This window comes from Ananas comosus, linkage group 3 (genome assembly GCF_001540865.1).
Source record: "Ananas comosus cultivar F153 linkage group 3, ASM154086v1, whole genome shotgun sequence".
Lineage (NCBI taxonomy): Eukaryota > Viridiplantae > Streptophyta > Magnoliopsida > Poales > Bromeliaceae > Ananas > Ananas comosus.
The window spans coordinates 9093910-9116106 of NC_033623.1; the positions used below are offsets into that span (position 1 = coordinate 9093910).

Below are 22197 nucleotides of genomic sequence, written 5' to 3' on the forward strand. Positions count from 1 at the left end.
TTGCTTGGGAGAGCCCAACTAAAGTTTTGAGGTTTAGTCCCGCATTGGAAACTAAAAGGGTGTTAATGGTGTTTATATATTCTTTTATTCTCAAGCTAGTTACTTGGAAAAAAAAAGAGTTATGCACTCGTTTAAACACACACATGGCACGAGTCGAGTCGGGCCAGGTGGGCGCGCAGCGGCGCGCGCAGTCCAAACACCAGGTTTATTTTATTTTTTTATTTTTCCGTTTTATCTTTATCTTAATTCTAATCCTAATCCGTATCTCGTATAATCATAGGTTTATTATGTTTTATACGGATTTGACACGTTGAAGCAAGATTCTTGCTTTGATTATAAATATTGGACTAGGTTGCACGAGTTCAAGAAGAACCCGAGCATACCTAAACCCTACCTCACATTTTCCTGCTTTCTCACCATTGATTTTTTGCGTCGATTTTCGCCGAGTTTTTTTTGCTGGATCTGAAGCTTATTGGGTTCGTCTTGCGCCACCTTGGAAGCGTACCGATGGGGTGGAATGTGATCGTTGTATCGCTGGAAGTAATTGCCGGATAGCCTCACACGTGGAGGGGCAATTTCGCTTCTAGGACAGTGCTCTGCACGCCTCGATCCACAGGTCTTTTCTAAATTTTTTTTTTTTTACAGTATTTGTTATTTTTTTCTTTTTCAAAATTTTTCTAAACTTGAAATTAAACTTTCGAATTATTTTAAAGAATATTTTAATAAAAGATCAGAAAGATTTTCCAATAATATGTACTACTAAAGTCAATGTGTAGCATACAATACTATACTCATGCATTAAATAGTATACAATGTCATGAATTTGATCCAATAGTCTACTGTATCTAGGAAGTGACCTAGGGAATTTATACTTTGCTATTTTATTTGATGGTAGATTTTTTCGATAAAAATAAAAATAAAACTACATATTAGTTAAGTGCAACTTTTTGAATCACATGACGGCAAAGAGAAAATGAACTAAACCATAGGGACAGTATAAGTTTACCTTTATTCATATTTCACCTAAAGGATCTATTATCAACTGATAAAATAGCAAAATGATACTTTCTACAAACCATAAAGCGGTACAATATAACATACATTTTTAAGTAATAAACACTTTACCATGCTGTAGCTAACGGAAGTATCACTTTGCTATCTTATTCAACTATAAACTTTTACAGTAAAATAAAAATAGAATGATAAGATAACTAAATATAAAGTATTTAACTGGGGAGTGGCAAAATGAAAATGCTCTAAACCGGGAGAGCAGAAAATTGTAAATACGGCATACAAATTGTTATTAGGTAATAAAAGGAGTGTGCTGTGCTTTGGCATCGAATTAATTCCAGGCTTTATTCAAGTGGTTGGTGACACCTTGGAAGGAGTATGCATGCTGTGCTTTGACATTTGTTCACTATTGTTGACATCATGGAAACATGCGTAGAACCTTGTCGTCCAATGAGAAACCGGCCTCAAAAATTTGCGTGTGAATGACTTGTTGTTTGATTAATGAGTATATTTGCGCTGTACGTTCTTCAAATATCACGCCACTTTAAGTCTGAGGGCTAGCATGACATGTACCTGCACTACGTGTCCAGGCATAAACTTCCCCGATCGATCGAAGTCGTGAAGTATTGGGTAATTAATTGCGATTTAATTGGGTCGACACACTGCGAATTTTTTTAATTAATGGAAACTTCCTAATTTGGTCTAACGTCTCAATTCGAATCCTATAAATTGAAGGACCCATTTTAATGACTCGATCCTCCATACCAACCAACCTCAAGATCTCACAACCATGGCCTTCTCTCCCTTCCCCCTATTCTCCTTCCTCTTCCGCCTCTCGACCATCATTCTTGCTGCGTTCACCGGCAAGCCAAAGTACACTTCGGTATTCCTCTTCGGCAACTCCTATGCCGACACTGGAAATTACGTCATACTCGAATCCCCCGTGTTATCCGTCATTACTATAGACCAACCACCCTACGGCATGACCTTTTTCCACCATCCCACGGGTCGCTGCTCCGACGGCCGTCTCGTCATAGATTTTATATGTGCGCACAAATAATCTACCATTAATTGTTCTCATTACACAATAATTTATACACATTGTATCTTCTGTTCAAATTTTCATCTTTGTATCCGTACGTATATATTTATAGGTGAGGCATTGGGGCTCCCATTTCTTCCACCGTCCTTGGCGCACAACGCGAGCTTCAGCAAGGGGGCGAACTTCGCGGTGACGGGGGCGACCGCACTCGACCTTGCCTTCTATGAAGCAAACAACATCACCACCGTCCCCCCGGTCAATAGCTCATTGAGTGTCCAACTTGGGTGGTTTGATGCGCTGAAGCCTTCGCTCTGTAGCACTGCTCGACGTCTCTAACTAACTAATACACCTATCTTTCACTTTACGTATACATATAATTAATTAAATCTCACCTTTTAGATGAGTGAGATGTACAATATATATATATATACACTCCTTTTCGGATGTATGAATAGAATTGCTCTTTACCAAGTAGGTAAAAATGCATTGAGAACTCCCGACTACGTACATAGATTATTTTGGAATTGGCCCCTCATTTAATTCTCTCTTTTTATCGGTACCTTTTCAACTTCTATTTGTTTTTATTTGAATATTTCAAGGAAAAACAATTCTCTATTTTCATCAAATTTCATGACTCTTATCTACTTTTCAGATGAAGAAAGTGTGGATTTTGTTAATAAATTCGACCAACTATGGCTGATGAAGCTGTTAATTTTTATCAAAAAAAAATCAAAGACTAGGATGGTATATCATTATCAATGAAAAAAAGATAATGTTTAAGGACTTAATTAATTCAAAATTATCTATTGTTGAAGGGGTCTCCATATATTTTGTACCCACAAATTAATGTCTAAATAATCTAAAAACCTTACATTACGATTTACGATAATTTATTTATTGATAGTTATCATATAAAAACATGCAGAGTGTAAGGAGTTATTTAAAAATGCACTTTTCATCGTGGGAGAGATTGGAGGAGACGATATTATTTATTTAGCGGCCTATGGCGTAAGCTTGGAGGAAATCAAGGAGACATACGTGCCCAAAATTGTGAAAAACATTTCAATGGCTGTTGAGGTAATCCGTATTTTAATTACATCTTTTTTAAAGGCTAAAATGCGTAAAACCTTATTGTATATAATTCCAGTTGTACTATTCTTTCCTAAAGTTTTTAGCACTTCTCAGTTTGCGCAATGCTAGGCTTACAATCCAATTTGGTTTGTAATCTTACAACTTTGACAATTTAAAGGCTAAGGTTAATCCACTAATCTTATCACTCTTTTTCTTTTCTTTACAAAAAATCAAAAAAAGGCTGCTTAAATCCTAGCAATCATTGAATTAGGGTTTATAATCTTTATCATATGTTTTAGTCATAAACTTAGCATTTCTCCGACAGCACATCGAAACTCTTTGCAGAAACTTTCTATTTTTTGTTTACAGAAAATTTTCCCATGCAAGCATAACAGTTTGTTGATAATTTAAAAAAAAATAAAAATCTGTTGGGACATGTTAGCCCTTAGTGCTTTGCTAATTTATTATAGAAGTTGTCGAATATAGTAGATTTTCACTGGAAGTAGAAGAACTTAGAGTTAAAATAAAATTTTAAAAAAAAGTTTTTAAAAACCTATTTCCAGATTGTTATTTATATATAATTTGGAGGATGTGTTCTTCAACATATTCTAGCCCTAAATTTATAAGCAACATATATAGAAAAAATAATAATTTTTTTTCTCATATATGTAGAAACTGATCAACGAGGGGGTCAGAACCGTGGTAGTGCCTGGAGACATACCTACTGGATGCACGCCAGCCAAGCTGACACTATACGCGAGCCCGAACAAGACGGATTACGATCCGCGAACGGGATGCCTCGAGAATTTTAACCATCTGAGCAAGTACCGCAACACGAAGCTTCGCGTCGAGGTAGAGGGGCTCCGACGAAAGTACTCGCATGTGCGGATCATCTACGCCGACTACTACACCCCAGTCAATCAGTTTGCAACGGAACCCGCGCATTTCGGTGAGCTTTCAATTCGGGACAAGTACTCACGCTTGCTAATTACTTAAGATTTTACAGTTGTTTAGTCTTGCTGATGCAATAGTTTATGTTTGGATAAATTGCACAATTAGAACCTGAAGGTTCGTGAAGCCTAAAGTTTCAATTTAGTATCTGGAGATTCCAAACTATCATAATTATTTCACTCCAGTCCTTTAGAAAAAAAAAAATTATCATCAATTTTGTACTTTTAATAAATTGATCCAGTTTCTTAACATTGAAAAAATTGCAGTTTAACAGTGGAAAACTTACAAGTAAGCACCAATTGTTTGGTGCTTTTAAAAGCACCGAGCGTAACCGGACTCTATATATATATAGTCAGGCTAGTATGCTATCGATATATAGTATCGAGAATTTGGTACTATTGAGTTTTTCACTGTTAGATTTAATTCTTTGATTATTTTTACCTGTTAGATTATACTATTCAACCAACCACTTGTTCAACCCTAGGGAACCCACATCATCCTAACCACACATTTCTCAATCCAATGGCCAATAGCATCAATAGCTTGATACTATTAATAATATTCTAGCCTAGTTATATATATATATATATAGAGCAGGGCTGCTGTGCTCTCAGGAGCACGGAAGCCTCCGTGCTCCTGAGCCGTTTTCGATGATGGAGTTTTCGAATCGACAATCGGCTCCGTTAAACTTGATCTAGCGTATTTAAAGTTTCTAGAAAATAATTTTTGCGATTTTTCGATATCATTTACCTAGCAATTGAACGGAAAAATCAATGATTTTAAAGTGTAGAATAATCTTTAAAAAATGTTGATAGGAGTTTTATAATCTAGATCAAGAGTATAGATCTTGTTTTAAATAGTTTAAAGAATTTTCTAACAAAAATTCAATTGATTTGGATATCTTTACGCCGTTAAACGAGAAAACGCCTCTTATCGACCATTAAAATTACAAATTTTGAAACCCTTTGATCATTAGGCAAATGATATCGAAAAGATTTAAAATTTGATTTCTAAACACTTTAAGTGGTATAGATCATGTTCAACGGAGCCGATCGTCAATTTGGAAGTTTTATCATCAAAAACAAATCGGTAGTAAACGGCTCGTTTACTACCAATAGTATTCCAGCTCAACTCTCTCTCTCTCTCTCTCTCTCTCTCTCTCTCTCTCTCTATATATATATATATATAGCTAGTCTCCCAAACTATCTGTAGTACTGGGGCTCCGGTACTATAGTCCCGTTTTTGATCTTAGAGTGTTCAAATCAACGATCCACACCGTTAAAACTGATATATGGTATTTAAAGTTTTTAAAAATAAATTTTTATATATTTTCGACATAGTTTACTTTATGATCAAACCGTTTCAAAATTGTCAATTTTCAACGGCTATTATGGCGAGTTTGGAGTTTAACGGTGTAGAAGAATCTAAATTTCTTCAAATTTTGATAGAAAATACTTTAAACTATCTAGATTAAGGTTAACATTCTTGATCTTGGATTTAAAAGTCGTATGCTTAAATTTTAAAGATTATTCAATTTTCACCGTCTATTTTGATATAATTTATTTACCAAGTAAACGATGTCGAAAAAATTAAAAATTTTATTTTCTAAAAATTTCACATACCTTAAATCGTATTTAATGGTGCGGATCGTTAATTTGAATACCATAAGATCGAAAACAAAACTATAGTACCAGAGCTCCGGTACTATAGATAGTATAATAGCCTAATTATATATATATACTGGAATACTATTAATAACACCAAATTGTCGATGCTATTAATTTTTTAGCCATTGGATTGAGAAATTAATGTGTGATTAGGATGATGTGGGCTTTCTAAGGTTGAGTGAGTGGTTGGTTGAATAGTACAATCTAACGGGTAATTAAAAATAATTAAAAGGTTAAATCTAAAGGTGGAATAGTCTTGCTGATGCAATAGTTTATGTTTGGATAAATTGCACAATTAGAACCTGAAGGTTCGTGAAGCCTAAAGTTTCAATTTAGTATCTGGAGATTCCAAACTATCATAATTATTTCACTCCAGTCCTTTAGAAAAAAAAAAATTATCATCAATTTTGTACTTTTAATAAATTGATCCAGTTTCTTAACATTGAAAAAATTGCAGTTTAACAGTGGAAAACTTACAAGTAAGCACCAAGTGTTTGGTGCTTTTAAAAGCGCCGAGCGTAATCGGACTCTATATATATATATATAGTCGGGCTAGTATGCTATCGATATATAGTATCGAGAATTTGGTGCTATTGAGTTTTTCATTGTTAGATTTAATTCTTTGATTATTTTTACCTGTTAGATTATACTATTCAACCAACCACTTGTTCAACCCTAGGGAACCCACATCATCTTAACCACACATTTCTCAATCCAATGGCCAAATATTAATAGCATCAATAGCTTGGTACTATTAATAGTATTCTAGCCTATTTATATATATATATATATATATCTATGTCTGTATGTGCTCTCATGATCATGTATGTCTCTGTGCTCCTGAGCGAGTTTTCGATGATGGAGTTTTCGAGATCGAGAGCTCGTCTCCGTTATACTTGATCTATCGTATTTGGAGTTTCTATACTATAGTTCCATTTTCGATTTTTGGGTGTTCATTTACCTAGCGATCGACAGGGTTCAAACTGATCTATGGTTTTTAACGTTTTTAAAAATAAAATTTTATATTTTTTCGACATAGTTTATGATCATAGCATTTCAAAATTTTGGATTTTCAATGTCTATTTTGTTGTAGTTTGGAGTTTAACGGTTTTTAAGTATCTAAATTTCTTCTGATTTTGATAGTTCTATACTGTTAAACTTTCTAACGGTTAATGTTAACCATTCTTGATTTTGGATTTTGAAGTCGTTTGGTTCACTTTGTAAATGATTATTCAATTTTCATCGTCAAAAATTATTTTCTAGAAACTTCAAATAGGCTAGATCAAGTCTAACGGAGCCAATCGTCGATTCGAAAATTCCATCATCGAAAACAGCTTAGGAGTACAGAGGCCTCCGTGCTCCTGAGAGCACAGCAGCCCTGCTCTATATATATGGGGCAATTGTCTATATACCCCTGAAAAGTTTCCGGTTTTCTTATTTACCCCTCTTAGAAGGCTAATATTGAAAATACCCTTCTTATGTTCCAAGTTTTTCTAAAATACCCCTGGAGTTAAGTTCCGTTAGTGAGCTACCGTTATCTCTGAAAAATTACCATTTTGCCCATTCCAATATAGCCTTCTTATGTTCCAAGTCTTTCTAATATACCCCTGGTGGTGGCTGTGGCTGTGTGATGCCGCGTCCGCGCGCNTATATATATATATATATATATATATAGAGTCCGGCTACTATACTTTTATGAGTATAGAGCCTATTGTACTCATAAATTTTTGGCCGTTAGATTTGCCCTTTAATCATTTTCACCCGTTAGATTATACTATTCAACCAACCATCCACTCAACCCTAGGGGACCCACTATCAACCTAATCGTAACCACTTTCATCCTAACCGCACATTTTTTCATCTGAACGGTCGAAAACTTATAAGTACAAAGGGCTCTATACTCATATAAGTATAGTAGCCCCAGCCTATATATATATATATATATATATATATATATATATATATTACTGATTATAATATTCAATGCCATCTTGTGTGAATATGAAGTTCCTATCTTTCTTGCTCTCATTTTTTTCTTTTTTTCTTTTTTTTGCTTAATTAATTGTAGGGTTTAGTAACGGGGCAATTACTGCTTGTTGCGGAGGTGGCGGCCCCTATAACTTCAATGCAAGTGCAGTGTGTGGATTACCAAATGCAACTGCATGCAAAGATCCATCAACTTACGTTAGTTGGGATGGTGTTCATTTAACTGAAGCTACAAACAGATACATTGCTACTTCATGGCTCTACGGTCCCTATGCTCATCCACCTATACTAAGCTACTAAAAACTATGCCATGTTTATTTTGTTAATAATACAAACGCTGGTCTATATATATATATATATATATGTGTGTGTGTGTGTGTGTGCGCGCGCGCGCGTGTGTGTGTGTGTAACATGTGATTATTCACTCATCAATTTGGTTTAGCTTGTTGGTATGTAATAATAATATTGATGGAATTTGTGAACAACATTGTTCGAATGGTTATATCACTGGGTGCATTTAATCGAGGGTGTTCAGAATCATTATCTCAAAGATTTTGAGTGGTTAGTAGAATGAGATGACTGGGAAGTGTATTATTCCTATATTTGATTCGCACAATTATCTCGTTAAAAATTAGCAGAACATATTATAAAATTATTACATTTCGTTTAACAGTAAAACTCCAGTAATATAATATATACGGTTTTCCATAATCTATACTTGTTAAATTTGGTTGGATTTGTAGTTACCTAAATTGGAGTTAAATCCTAATCTAATTGGGATTAGTTATAATTTAGATTTAATTTGGCATATATGGATTATGAGTCGGAATCTAATTCAAATTAAATTAGATTAGACTTGTGTTTAGAAATTTAATTAGACTCTAATTTGAAGCCACATCCTATATATATATGCCGGTCATGTTAATGAAGCCGTAAGCGACCAAAATCAGATGCCATGTTCTAATTATTCCTACTTGCTTATATTCCGTACGGTCAAGAATCCGCGGCGACTCTAATTTAGCCATGCATCCGTACAGGCACAACAAAAAAAGATAGTATTGGTGGCCAAAATAAGATGGCGACAAAATTTATCGCCACTGTATAGCTACCTATGGTGGCGATAAAAAAAAGTCGCAACTGATTAATTAACTTAAAGTGGCGATTCTAGTTTCACCACTATATGATTATTTTGTCGCCACTATTTGGTTATCTATAATGGCAATAAAAAAAATTGCCACCAATTAATTAACTTAAAGTGATGATAGTATTTTTACTACTAAATTACTATTTTGTCGCCACTATTTTCTTATCTATGGTGGCGATAAAAAAAATCGCCACCGATTAATTAATTTAAAGCGGCGATACTAACTTCACCACTAAATGACTATTTTTTTTTGTCACCATTTAGTTATTTATGGTGGCGATAAAATAAATCGCCATTGTTTGGTTATCTATAATGGCAATAAAAAAAGTTGCCACAAATTAATTAAATTTAATTTAATTTTTAAATTGAATTAAATTAATATTTTAATTTAGATTAAGAAAATTAAAAAAAAAATCCTTACTCTCTCAGCTCACATGGCCTCTCCCCTGACCCCTCCACATCCTGCCAAACCCCCTCGAAACCCATTTCCTTAATCCGCTCCCACCCTCTCCCTCTCTTCCTTGACTCGAGCTCTCGTCGGCGAGCTCGTCACGACGAACTCCTCACCGGCGAGCTAGTCATGGCGAACTCCTCGCCGACGAGCTCGTCACCGGCGAGCTCCTCATCGGAGAGCTCCTCGTCGGCGACATAGGCAACAAGCTCCTCGCCAGTCAGCTATGCAACGTCGCTAATTTCCTTTCCGACGAGCCCTTCAAAACGGAGCTTCTTGTCGCCGAGCTCCTCGCCAGTGAGTACCTCAATGCCCAACTTGTGGTGAGTCTAGATGGAGAGTAGGCCAGAGAAAGAAAAATGCAACGTTGAAGATGAGGAAGAAGATTCCGTATAAGGTGTTGAGGTATTTTCTTCTAAGTCCTCGATTGCAACAATTATACATGAATTCCGCATAAGGCATCCTGCTGATTCCATGGCTTGGAAATCTTTTGATCTAAATCATTCCGAATTTTCCAAAGAGCCACGCAATGTTCAATTGGGTTTAGCAACTGATGGATTCAACCTATTTGGGAACATGAGTACTAGTTGTAGCATTTGGCCCGTTGTTTTAGTTCCGTACAACTTGCCTCCATGGATGTGCATGAAGAGTGATTTTTTTATGATATCTTTAATTATTCCTGGTCCAAAGGCTCCTGGAAATGACATAGATGTATACATGGCACCTCTTTTTGAGGAATTGAAGGAGTTGTGGGAAACGGGGGTTGAAACATATGATTTATCCAAGAAAGAGAATTTCAAAATGCGTGCCGCAATACTTTGGACCATAAGTGACTTTCCAGCATATGCCAATTTATCAGGGTGGAGCACAAAAGGAAAACTAGCATGCCCTTGCTGTAATAAAGACACTGCTTCCTCCTGGTTAAGGCATGGAAAGAAATTTTGTTATATGGGTCATCGTCGCTTTTTGCCACCTGGTCATAAATGGCGAAAAGATAAAAAATTATTTAATGGGGAAAAGGAAACACAACTAGCTCCTAAGGCTTTGGCAACAAGTTTACTACGTGGAAGATATTAACGATCCAAAGTGGCATTTTGTAATTAAGACAATACCGCGTGATTTGTATGACATTCCAACGATGGAGAGTAACGAAGTTGGCGTTCAAAGTTCTTCAATAATGGAGGAGATCATCCAAGAAGCTGAGATAATTGGAAATTCTTGTGTGTTGGAAATTATAAGCAGCGGAAACTTACAAACTGGATAGCCAACGTATCCGGGAACCCAAATCGGATAGGATTGCTTGTTTTACAAGCCTTCTTGGATCGTCCTTGCCTTGAAACTTCTGGATCTCCCACGTTTCTCGCCTTCTCCTTCGCGTACGCTTTACGCCACCGATTGGATGCGGATCTAATGCGACGGATGCCAATCGAAGAGGGCTACCAGAGTCCTCTTCTATGTCCACACTCCAAAACCCCGGGAACGTAGGTGGAAATCCCAGAGAGGAAGAAGAGAGAGAAAAAGGAAGATATTTCGTGGGTTCTTACGAATTTGATCGTATGCGATCGTCTCTTTTTCGGAGAGAAAAATGGGGCGTATATATAGAATAACAGAACTCCTAAATATCCTGAATCTTATATAGATTAGGATAAGAATCAGGATATCTATTAACATATAATAGATATTCACTAGTAGATACGTTTCTTAACTAATAAGAAATATATGATTTATTCTTATCCTAAACTTATTAAGATAAATTCCAATCCACATCTTAAGTGGATCGGGTTAAATTAAAACCCGCCAATGTGGACACACCATATGGCTACATTGTGGATACATGAACATTGAGGATGAAGATGATGGGTTTGAGTTAATACGAAATGATACAGAAGGGATTACTATAGATGCTGATGTGTTGAATATTGATTTGCTTAATATCAAAGATAGTTTAGATGAATAAGCTAATATTAATTAGTTTCAGGTTTGCAAGCTTGTCTTTGTCTTCTTAGAATTGCATTTATTAAAGCTAATATCAATTAGGCATATGTTGTCTGAATAGGAGAAGTCTGTGTGCTAAACTAGAGGCTGGGTATAACACTTGTGTGCTTGATTAGGTGCAGGCAACGGTAGTAGTCGTGGACTTGGAATGAATCGAAGACTCGAGCAACTTTGAAGTATAGGTGGGTGATTCAATTCAGCATTGGTACATAATCACTTGGCTGGCATTTCCTTATTCTACCTGATACTCTACCCATGCTTAGATGTTTAGTATCGTTCTTTACTAGCCTTATTACCTGTTGTTGTGATTACATGGCCCTTAAACTGCCTCACTACTTGTGATCGTTATCATGCATCCTGGTAGACATGTTCATATTGACTATGATTCTCGACTGGTAGTATCACAGGTACTTGATTATAGACATCATATTATCGGTTATGACACATGACAAGTAGGCAAATAACTTGTTTTATATATATGTATATATACATATATGTATATATGTAGAGTTGGGTTGTCTTATGTTCAGTCATGGATTCACATGGTTAATTTGGATATATGTACCGATTTATTTTGTTTAGTTAAGTTTCCTTTCATTGTGCCTGGATCATGATAATCGGTTTTATGTAATGGTTTTGTTTTAGAATAGTTATCTCTTTTCTCGTGATCTCGGATTTAAAAAAAATGCTTTTATGTAAAGGAACCAGAGAATGGAGGTGATTTGTATTTTGATTGTGGGGACTGGAGTGATATGTTCAGTGTATTCGGAGATTGGAGGGCTTGTCATGTCTATAGGGTTCGGAGGAAACATTATCAATCATGCTGCTGGTTATTGTAGTGTGAGTCATGTGCTTGATGGTTGTAACAGTAGGATGTGTATATCCTATTTTGATAAATTATTGTATGCTTTGTATCCCGCTGTCGTGCATGCATAGCAAAGACTGTGTCCATGTAGACAAGAAGTTTTGTGCATATGATGTATCTATAGACAAGAAGTTTTGCCTAGACCTAATCAAGCAATTTTTCGAATCCGTCCAGTTAATAGGTGCTTTGCTACTATTGCCGGTATGTATCTATAGATTTCATTTGTTCAATTTTGCTACTATTGCCAATATGTATTTATAGATTTCATTTCTAATTTAAAGTATATTACTTGTTGATACTTAATATATCTATTATGGTTGGAATAATATATTGTATTTTTATTTCTTCAAGGTGATGGTGAGAGCTTCAACATTACGTACTACGGTGGGTTCAAGCGCCTCTTCGTCACGGGCAACGACAACACCAAGTCATGTTGGGTCGTCTTCAATTGGGTCTGATTTACCTTCATCCCCTCCTGATACAGCAAGTAAGATAATCGCATTTTGTGAGGTGTATTAATTTTTTCTTTTTGGGGATTCTTTCCACCCTGCCCACCTCTGATCTGAACTCAGGAATCTCTCAAACTCGAAAGCTGGTTTATCAAAGAATATAATAATTTAGTAGTCATTTCTTATGAGGATGGACTGCGTAATTAACTAATGTTTAGTTTCTCCTTTTCAATTTCGTGCTTTTTCTTTTTTATATATATCTCGAGTGTTGGTGTTTTATTAGGTTTTGTTTTACTTTATTGTAATGTTTACTTTGTGCGTGGCTTTGTGTTGTTGTAACTCGTAATGCTTCCATGACAGTTCCAGTGATCTCAAAAAAGCTTAACTAGATGGGCTGAATCATATGGTATTTTGATTAATATGTGGGTTTTGATTAAGATATATGCAGGTTGTGTTGAATCATATTTTGCTCTCTAAATTATTCTATTTTCTCTTGTGAACTCCAAATTATGAATTAGTTTGATGACTAGTGTGGTGAATTATATCTTTTTATCCAATTAGCTCATTCTGCTCTCAATAAACCTCTATTCTCATTTTGTTTGATGAAATATTTTGATGGAAGTATATGATATATATTGCTGAATCATAGTAAACCTTTTCTTTTGTGACACAAGGGGCCTTTTTTTAAGTTTCTCTTGTCTAAAGAACCAGTCCAAACAACAACCTTCTCATATTTGTAGGGGTGTTTCTCATTTATTTAATTGGATCAATAGAACGCATGACATTATATAATGGATCTGATACTTTACCAATTCTCTAATCCACCAATATAAACATGTCCAAAATGTCTTGCAACAGATGTCTAGGCACTTGATTTTTATTACACTCTTTTACCATAGATAACCAAACTGTTAACCCTCAACACTCCTGTTAGCACATCCACTCATGAACATGTGTCTAATGGTGATCTGAGACAAAAGCTCTATATGTTAGTACACTAGTCGTATAGCATACACCAAATGGTCAAGCTATTGATAAGGACTTGAACCTTGCTGATGAAAACCAGATTGCAAGTCAATTCTAGAAAACTACCATGAACTTCACAGCAACCCTAGGATCCTTAAGTAAATCAGAATGGTCAATCAAATCTCTTTATTAAATTAATATAATAGAGAACAATTTCATTAGTTGTGAAGCTTCATTTAGAGACCTATATAAAGCCCCACGCATACATGCAGGATACAACACTCAACTCACCTACTCTAAAGTATTGAGTTGTAGGAATATTTAGATGTGTTGGAAGAAAAAAATAGATCTTTGGCAGCAAGACAAGCTAATCTCGAATCTCAAATTAAACAATTGAGGTCACAACATTCCACGAATCATGACCATGTGCTAAGGGCAGTTTGATTCGCACTATGAAAAATTAATAGGAATAAAAGATATCCGAGAATCTTATTCCTAATTCATCCTATTATTAAGAATGTGGCATTCATGTTTGGTTCGCGCGTCATATTTTAGTCATATTATTTAAGTTTACAAAAATATAACAATTAATTTATTTATTTTTTTAATTATTTTAGATAATGCTACCAAAAATTTCACATCCTTTTTAGAAAATGGAGAAAATATAGTGTAGAGAGAAGAGATCTGAGACATAAGCTCTATATGTTAGTACACTAGTCGTATAGCATACACCAAATGGTCAAGCTATTGATAAGGACTTGAACCTTGCTGAGTTGAAAGTATGGAGAATGATGCAAACCAGTTTGCCACTCAATTCTAGAAAACTACCAATTGAACTTCACAGCAACCCTAGGATCCTGAAGTAAATCAGAATGGTCAATCAAATCTCTTTATTAAATTAATATAATAGAGAACAATTTCATTAGTTGCGAAGCTTCATTTAAAGACCTATATAAAGCCCCATGCATACATGCAGGATACAACACTCAACTCACCTAATCTAAAGTATCCTTTCCCTCAAACTTCTCCTAACAAAGAAATTATGAAGTTCCCTTCATAATTCTTGACGAGTGTTGAAAAGGTGATGTCAAATTAACCCAGCAAACAATAGCATCAAGATGACTTGTAATTTGATTTCAAATATATAGCATACTAGAAATGATTTTCTTCATATGCTAAGTATGAGAGAATGAGTGCTTGTTTGCTAAGCTACAATCATAAGTGACTTATTTGTTTATTTTCTTTATTAAATTTTTGTAGATTCTACAAGAGTGAGGAAGAAGGGTCGGGGGGTGACTAAAAATGTTAAGTGGTTTAAAAAGTTTAAGCCGGGAGAAAAGAGTGCAGTAACGATCGATAATGACTTAAGAAGAGTAGTGGCAAGTGATGTTGTACATTTTTGTTGGGATCAAAAAATTTTGAAATTTGAAATTCAAATTGAGAATATAGAAGGAAGGGGATAAAATGAATTGAGGTGATTAATAGTTGTCTTAGATGACCAACTATTAAAAGAAAAAGAAATAAAAATATATTGTCACCTTATTTTTAAAAATATTTGAATTGTTGCCCAAAATGAAGAGGTCCAAAAAAACCACTATAAATTGGACCATGAGATTCAAAAATAAATTCTCTTAGAGAAGGGGGGAGGGGGGGAGAAACAAAAAAAAGCAAGAGAAAAGAAAAACAAAAAAAAGAAAAAGAAAAAGAAAAAGAAAATTTTTTGTTCATCCCCCCCTTCTCCTGCCGTGCATCAGCAACAAAGGGAGGGGGCGTGCTCACAGCACACCCCCCAATCCGTACACAAAAGAACAAAGAAAGAAAGTCGTCTCTTTCATTTTGCGGCGGCGCGACGATGACGACGACGACGACGACGACGACTTCGACAACGGCGGCTGTGACGACTTCGACGACGACAACGGTGTGCGAGGAGGCCTCATGACCTCCTCTTTCTTCTTCTTCTCCGACGACGGCCGATTGGTGTATACGTGCAAACGTATAGTCACGATTTATTTGTTGGTTTGATCAACACGACCGTCTTCATGATAGCTTGACCCGATCAAATCCGGCATTGGATCGTTACTATATCGTACGCACGTATTCACTAAACGTCCGTCTCCTCAACATCGACGAAAGATTTACACGAGCGTGCGAATGACGCGACGACGAACCTCCAACCGATTTGATTGTGCGGCCGTCTTCGTGATAGGCTCGACACTCTCAAATCTAAAAAAAAATGATAATAAAATAAAATAAGATAATAAAATAAATATTTGGATCGCCGTCTTCGTGATAGGCTAGATCCAATTTGACATAAACCGGGTCGCCGTCTTCGTGATAGGCTTGACCCGAGTCCGATTAATTGAGCCGGGTCGCCGTCTTCGTGATAGGCTTGACCTGAGTCCGGTTAATTAAACCGGGTCACCGTCTTCGTGATAGGCTTGACCTGAGTTCGGTTCAAATAAACCGGATCGCCGTCTTCGTGATAGGCTTGACCCGAGTTCGGTTAATTAAACCGGGTCGCCGTCTTAGTGATTGGCTTGACCCGAGTTCGGCTAATTAAACCGGGTCGCCGTCTTCGTGATAGGCTTGACCCGAGTTCGGCTCAATTAGACCGTGTTGTCGTCTTCGTGATAGGCTTGACCCGAGCGAGCCAAGCCATAATGATAAATCAAATCGGACGATAAGCCGATCCAATCTAACCGGTCTAATTTTAATTGAGTCTCATACCAATCAAAAATTGAACCATTAAAGATATTAACCAAACCAAACCAAATTACAAGTCGGTTCAGCTTAAACCGAACCATAAGGGATTCGACTTGAACTAAAGTGAGTCCGATCTGAACTGAACCGAACCGGATCTGATCTGAATCGAACCACAAAGGATTCAACTTGAACCAAAGTGAATCCGATCTGAACCGAACCGAATAGGATTTGACTTGAACCACTCGGACCGAATCCGGTCCAATCCGATCAGAACTATAAAGGATCCGACTCGAACCGAAATGAGTCCAATCCGAACCGAACAGGATTCGACTTGAATCAAAGTGAACCCGATCTGAACTAAACCGAACCGGATCAGAACCAAACCAAATCTGGTCCGAACTGAACAAGATTCAACTTAAACCAAAGTAAACCCCGATCTGAACTAAACCGAACCAATCTGAACCAAACCAGATCCGGTCCGAATCGAATGAGATTCAACTTGAATCAAACCAAACTGAACTAAACCGGATCCGAACCGAGCCAGATCTGGTCCGAACTGAACCATAAAGGATTCAACTTAAACCAAAGTGAATTTGATCTGAATTGAACCAAACCGGATCCTATCTGAACCGAACCACAAAGGGTCCTACTCGGACCAAAGTGGCTCTAATCCGAACCAAACTATGAAAGATTCGAATCGAATTGAAGTAGGTCCGATCCAAACCAAATCATGAAGGATTCGACTCGAATTGAAATGGGTCCGATCCGAACCAAATCATAAAGGGTCCAACCTGAACCGAAGTGGTCCGATCCGAACCAAATCATGAAGGATTCGACTCCAATTGAAGTGGGTCCGATCCGAACCAAACCATGAAGGATCCGACCCGAACCGAAGTGGTCCGATCCGAACCAAACCATGAAGGATTCGACTCGAATTGAAGTGGGTCCGATCCAAACCAAGTCATGAAGGATCCGACCCGAACCGAAGTGGTCCGATCCGAACCAAACCATGAAAGATTCGACTCGAATTGAAGTCGGTCCGATCCAAACCAAGCCGTAGAGGATCCGACTAGAACCGAAGTGGGTCTGATCTGAACCCAACTGTAAAGAATCCAACTCGAACCGAGGAGGGTCCGATCTGAACTGAACTGAACCGAACTGGATCCGAACCGAACCAAATCCTGTCTGAACCGAACCGAACAAGATTCAACTTAAACCAAAGCGAATCCGATCAGAACTGAACCGAACCGGATCCGAACCAAACCAGATCCTATCTAAACCGAGCCGAATGGGATTCAACTTGAACTAAAGTGAATCCGATCCAAAATGATCCGAACAGGATCCGAACCGAACCGGATCCTGTCTAAACCGAACCGAACAGGATTCAACTTGAACTAAAGTGGATCCGATCCATACTGAACCGAACCGGATCCTGTCTGAACCAAGCCGTAGAGGATCCGACTCGAACCAAAGTGGGTCCGATTCGAACTCAACCGTAAAGAATCCAACTCAAACCAAGTCTTGATGGTTCCCGAGCCAAAGCATAACGGTTCAACCCAAACCAAGTCTTGATGGGTCTCGAATCAAAGCATAGCGGTTCAACCCAAACCAAATCCAAAGCGACCAAATGAACTTAAGGCCGCCCAACTCAAACCAAGTCTTGATGGGTACCGAACCAAAGCATAACGGGTCAACCCAAACCAAGTCTTGATGGGTCTCGAACCAAAGTATAACGGTTCAGCCCAAACCAAATCCAAAGCGACCAAATGAACTTAAGGTCGCCCAACTCAAACCAAGTCTTGATGGGTCCCGAACCAAAGCATAACGGTTCAACCCAAACCAAGTCTTCATAGGTCTCGAACCAAAGTATAACAGTTCAACCCAAACCAAATCCAAAGCGACCAAAGAAACTTAAGGTCGCCCAACTCAAACCAAGTCTTGATGGGTCCCGAACCAAAACATAACGGTTCATCCCATATCAAATACAAGAGGTTTAAGCCAACCAAAACCCAAAGTCCACAAATAAATCCCAAAACCAAAGTCCACAAATAAATCCCAAAACCAAAGTCCACAAATAAATTCCAAAACCAAAATCCACAAATAAATCCCAAAATCCAAAGTCCACAAATAAATCCCAAGACCTAAAGTCCACAAATAAAACCCCAAAATCCAAAGCATCTCAAATCTAAACGACAGAAACGTCGTTAAACTAAACCCAAATTCAAACGATCGAAAAGTCGTTAAACTAAACCCAAATCCAAACGACCGAAACGTCGTTAAACTAAACCCAAATTCAAACGACCGAAAAGTCGTTAAACTAAGCCCAAATTCAAACGACCGAAAAGTCGTTAAACTAAACCAAAATCAAACGACCGAAAAGTCATTAAACTAAACCCAAAATCAAACGACCGTAAAGTCGTTAAACTAAACCCAAATACAAACGACCGTACAGTCGTTAAACTAAACCCAAAATCAAACGACCGTAAAGTCGTTAAACTAAACCCAAGTTCATCATGAACATTTTTTACTCTAGCACATATGCCTAGAGTGAAAATTAAATATTTACTACCCCTAATACATATACTTAGGGCTAAGTCGATCGCCTTAGCACATATAACTAAGGCAAAACATCTCCAAATCGACAGAGTTCTAAGCCATATATTTAGAATTCAGTCAAATGATATCAAGTTTATTCGAACTCTAACACATATACTTAGAATTCATCCGACTAACCCTAACACATATCCTTAGGGTCCAGTCAGCCTTTTGCTCTAGCACATATAGCTAGAGTGGAAGTCAAATCATGCTCGACTAGTCCTAACACATATCCTTAGGATCTTGTTAGCTTTTTGCTCTAGCACATATACCTAGAGTGGAAGTCAAACCATACTTGACTAGTCCTAACCTATATATTTTGGGTCTAGTCAGTCTTTTGCTCTAGCACATATACCTAGAGTGGAAGTCAAATCATGCTCGACTAGTCCTAACCCATATACTTAGGGTCTAGTCAGCCTTTTGCTCTAGCACATATACCTAGAATGAAAGTCAATCTGTGCTCGACTAGTCCTAACCCATATACTTAGGGTCTAGTCAGCCTTTTGCTCTAGCACATATACCTAGAGTGAAATCCATACCAGATCGAGCTCTAATACATATACTTGGAGCTCATACGAATCAATTCCGACAAACCCTAACGCAATACCTTAGGGCTTAGTCAGATCTTCACTCTAGCACATATAACTAGAGTGAAAACATATTAAACTCGGTTAATCCTGATCCATACACTCAGGAATTAGCCACTTTCTACTTTCTGGTAATATCAAATCTGATCTACCTCAATATATATACTTGGAGTTTGGTCACATCTCCACCTTGGAATATACAACAAAGGTGAACCCGACCGCCATGTCATTAAACTGAGCTGCAAACTTAAACCGACCGCAATGTATTATAAAATTCATGTACAGTGGAGGTATGCCCCTGCTTAAGCCATGTACACGGTAAATCATATTAATAAAATTTTATTTTCCTGTTTTGTCTCCTTTATTATCAGCATTTATAATTGGTCTCTTAATCGAGGGTTCCTTAACACCGAAAGTGTGGGGTAATTAACAGCAGATTCTTGAGTCTGTTGGAAGTCATGAACCTATAATCCTGATTTCAAAATAAAACTTAAGTAAACTCAACCTCTACCATGAATGACCACTCGCCTTAGAAACAACCTACGGCTGGGCCGATTCGTTCGCGGTAGACAAAATGGCACGCCCGGTGGGACATGGCTTCACCCTCCATTTTTTAGACCAAATCCAATAATGCTGATAAGAGACTTATGTATAAACATTTGACCGATAAATATGGCTTTATCCAAGCGGAGCAATCCAATCGAACAACATCGCCTTGATCGAGACGAAAGAAGCATGTCGGTTATCCTCCAATATGGCATCACCACAAAGGGTGTTTTGTCTACCATCATGTCTTGCTCTGCCGGTCAAATCATCAGGGGGCAGGACGATTCTTGCTGACAATCGTCGTCTTCTCCCTCCGAACATCATATCTTGGCTATTCGTTGCCAAGAGGAGCAATGGCTTCAATCAATACCACATTCTCTACCTCAGTGGAGATCAAAGCGAGAAATTTTGATTTTCCTCCAATATGGCATTACCACAGAGGACGTTCTGGCTACCACCATATCCTGATCTGCCGCTTAAGTCATCAGGGGGCAAGATTATTCTGACAGACAATAGTGGTCTTCTCCCTCTCAATATCATATCTTGGCTATTCGTTGCCAAGAGGAGCAATGGCTTCAATCAATACCACATTCTCTCTCTCGGTGGAGATCAAAGCGAGAAATTTCAATTTTCCTCCAATATGGCATCACCACAGAGGACGTTCTAGCTACCGCCATGTCCTGATCTGCCGCTTAAGTCATCAGGGGGCAAGATTATTCTGGCTGACAATCGTGGTCTTCTCCCTCTCAACATCATATCTTGGTTATTCGTTGCCAAGAGGAGCAATGGCTTCCAACAACACCACATTCTCTACCTCGATTGAGATCAAAGCGAAAGGAATTCTGATCTGCCGCTCAAGTCATTAGGGGGGAGGACGATTCTTACTGACGATTGTGGTCTCCTCCCTCCCGATGTCATATCTTGGTTATTCATCAAGGACAGTCAGTCCTCCATCCTTCTGAAGATATCAGTTCATTCTCCTTTCGATTTGGTAACATCACGGAGAATGTTCTGATCACTGGCTTGCTGCTTAAGTCGTCAGGGGGCAAGACGACTTACACAAACAATCATGGTCCTTTATCTTCTAATTCGATAAAGGCACCACAATATAATTAATCCCAAAACCTTTGCACCCTACGAGTGCGCCCTAACTATTAGTCATGTGGGGAACAAACAGAATAGGGAACACTCCTTTATTTTGGAGCCATATATACATTCTTGCCCCGGGGGGAATAGCTTTGCTTTTATTACAATATATTATCTTTCTAGATGGGATAAAGTTGATCCTTTGCCAAAATAAAAAAAATAAAAAAAATTCAAAAGAAAATAAAAAAAAAAGAAAAAAAAGAGAGCAAAAAAAAAGAAAGCAAAAAAAAAGGCAAAAAAAAAGCAAAAAAAAAGAAAAAAAAAGCAAAAAAAAAAGAGCAAAAAAAAGAGCAAAAAAAAAAGCAAAAAGAAATTAAAAAAAAAGCAAAAAGAAAAAAAAAGAAAGAGAAGAGAAAAAAATATCTCCCAGAGCCCCGCTGTGAAATAACCTACTTTAGGCTCACACACAAAAATTAGGGAAATGCTTTTGGCTAGGACCCTCTCGCGGGCGCCAACTGTCATAATAAAATAATAAAAATTTCGCAGACGATGGAATGCTGATTCATCCCTACACGACAACAACGATACATCAGATTGTTTCAAAAAGAAAAGAGCAAAAAAAAAAAAAGAAAAGAAAAAAAAAAGAAGTCATCTTAGAGGGTTTTGCTTAACTGCATGTGGAGATGCCCTTTGCCCTCCTATCCCATTTTGAGGACACACATATATGTAATATTGAAGAGTTTAGGAGAGTTTTATCAACCGCATGAGATGATCACCCCTTTCCCTCCCGTCCCCTTTTTTTGAAATCCTACAGATATGCCATTCTAAGGAGATCTTATAGGGACTTTCCTAACCACATGTAAAGATGCATGTATCCCGACAATCTGACTTTGAAGATCTACAGACGAAGGCTCAAAATAAGTCATCCTATACAGAGCTTGATTCAACTCATTCTCTATCAAAAACTTCTGGTTGAAGAAATGCAGCTCTAAGGTGGCCTTTGATCAAAGGGTATACAAGCATGTCAACTTACCAACGCGATCCATGTCCAGAAAAAAAGAACTTGTCGAGTGCAATTTTAA

At 37.4% G+C, this 22197-nt stretch overlaps 2 protein-coding genes across 6 annotated transcripts in view; both read left to right on the forward strand.

The window, feature by feature from the left end:
• Positions 1802 to 8062, forward strand: LOC109707789 (GDSL esterase/lipase At1g28600-like). The gene is made up of 5 exons (XM_020229322.1): positions 1802 to 2057; positions 2166 to 2381; positions 2979 to 3130; positions 3797 to 4073; positions 7811 to 8062. The coding sequence occupies exons 1-5, from the start codon at positions 1802 to 1804 to the stop codon at positions 8026 to 8028; spliced, it is 1119 nt and encodes a 372-aa protein (XP_020084911.1). The 3' UTR covers positions 8029 to 8062.
• LOC109707341 overlaps positions 11513 to 22197 on the forward strand; it is a 42281-nt gene continuing 31596 nt past the window's right edge. For 4 of the 5 annotated variants that reach the window (XM_020228536.1, XM_020228535.1, XM_020228533.1 and 1 more), the window contains exons 1-2: positions 11525 to 12384; positions 12535 to 12670. In XM_020228536.1, the coding sequence (XP_020084125.1) occupies positions 12166 to 12384; positions 12535 to 12670 (355 nt within the window). In that variant the 5' untranslated portion in view covers positions 11525 to 12165. Of the gene's footprint in view, positions 12385 to 12534; positions 12671 to 14858; positions 15014 to 22197 lie in introns of all 5 variants that reach the window. The other variant, XM_020228537.1, reaches the window with a different exon arrangement.

Coding starts and splice junctions, on each gene's coding strand:
- LOC109707789 (XM_020229322.1), top strand. CDS start 1,802: ATGGCCTTCTCTCCCTTCCCCCTATTCTCCTTCCTCTTCCGCCTCTCG. Junction 3,131..3,796: donor ACATTTCAATGGCTGTTGAG/GTAATCCGTATT, acceptor TCATATATGTAG/AAACTGATCAACGAGGGGGT. Junction 4,074..7,810: donor AACGGAACCCGCGCATTTCG/GTGAGCTTTCAA, acceptor AATTAATTGTAG/GGTTTAGTAACGGGGCAATT.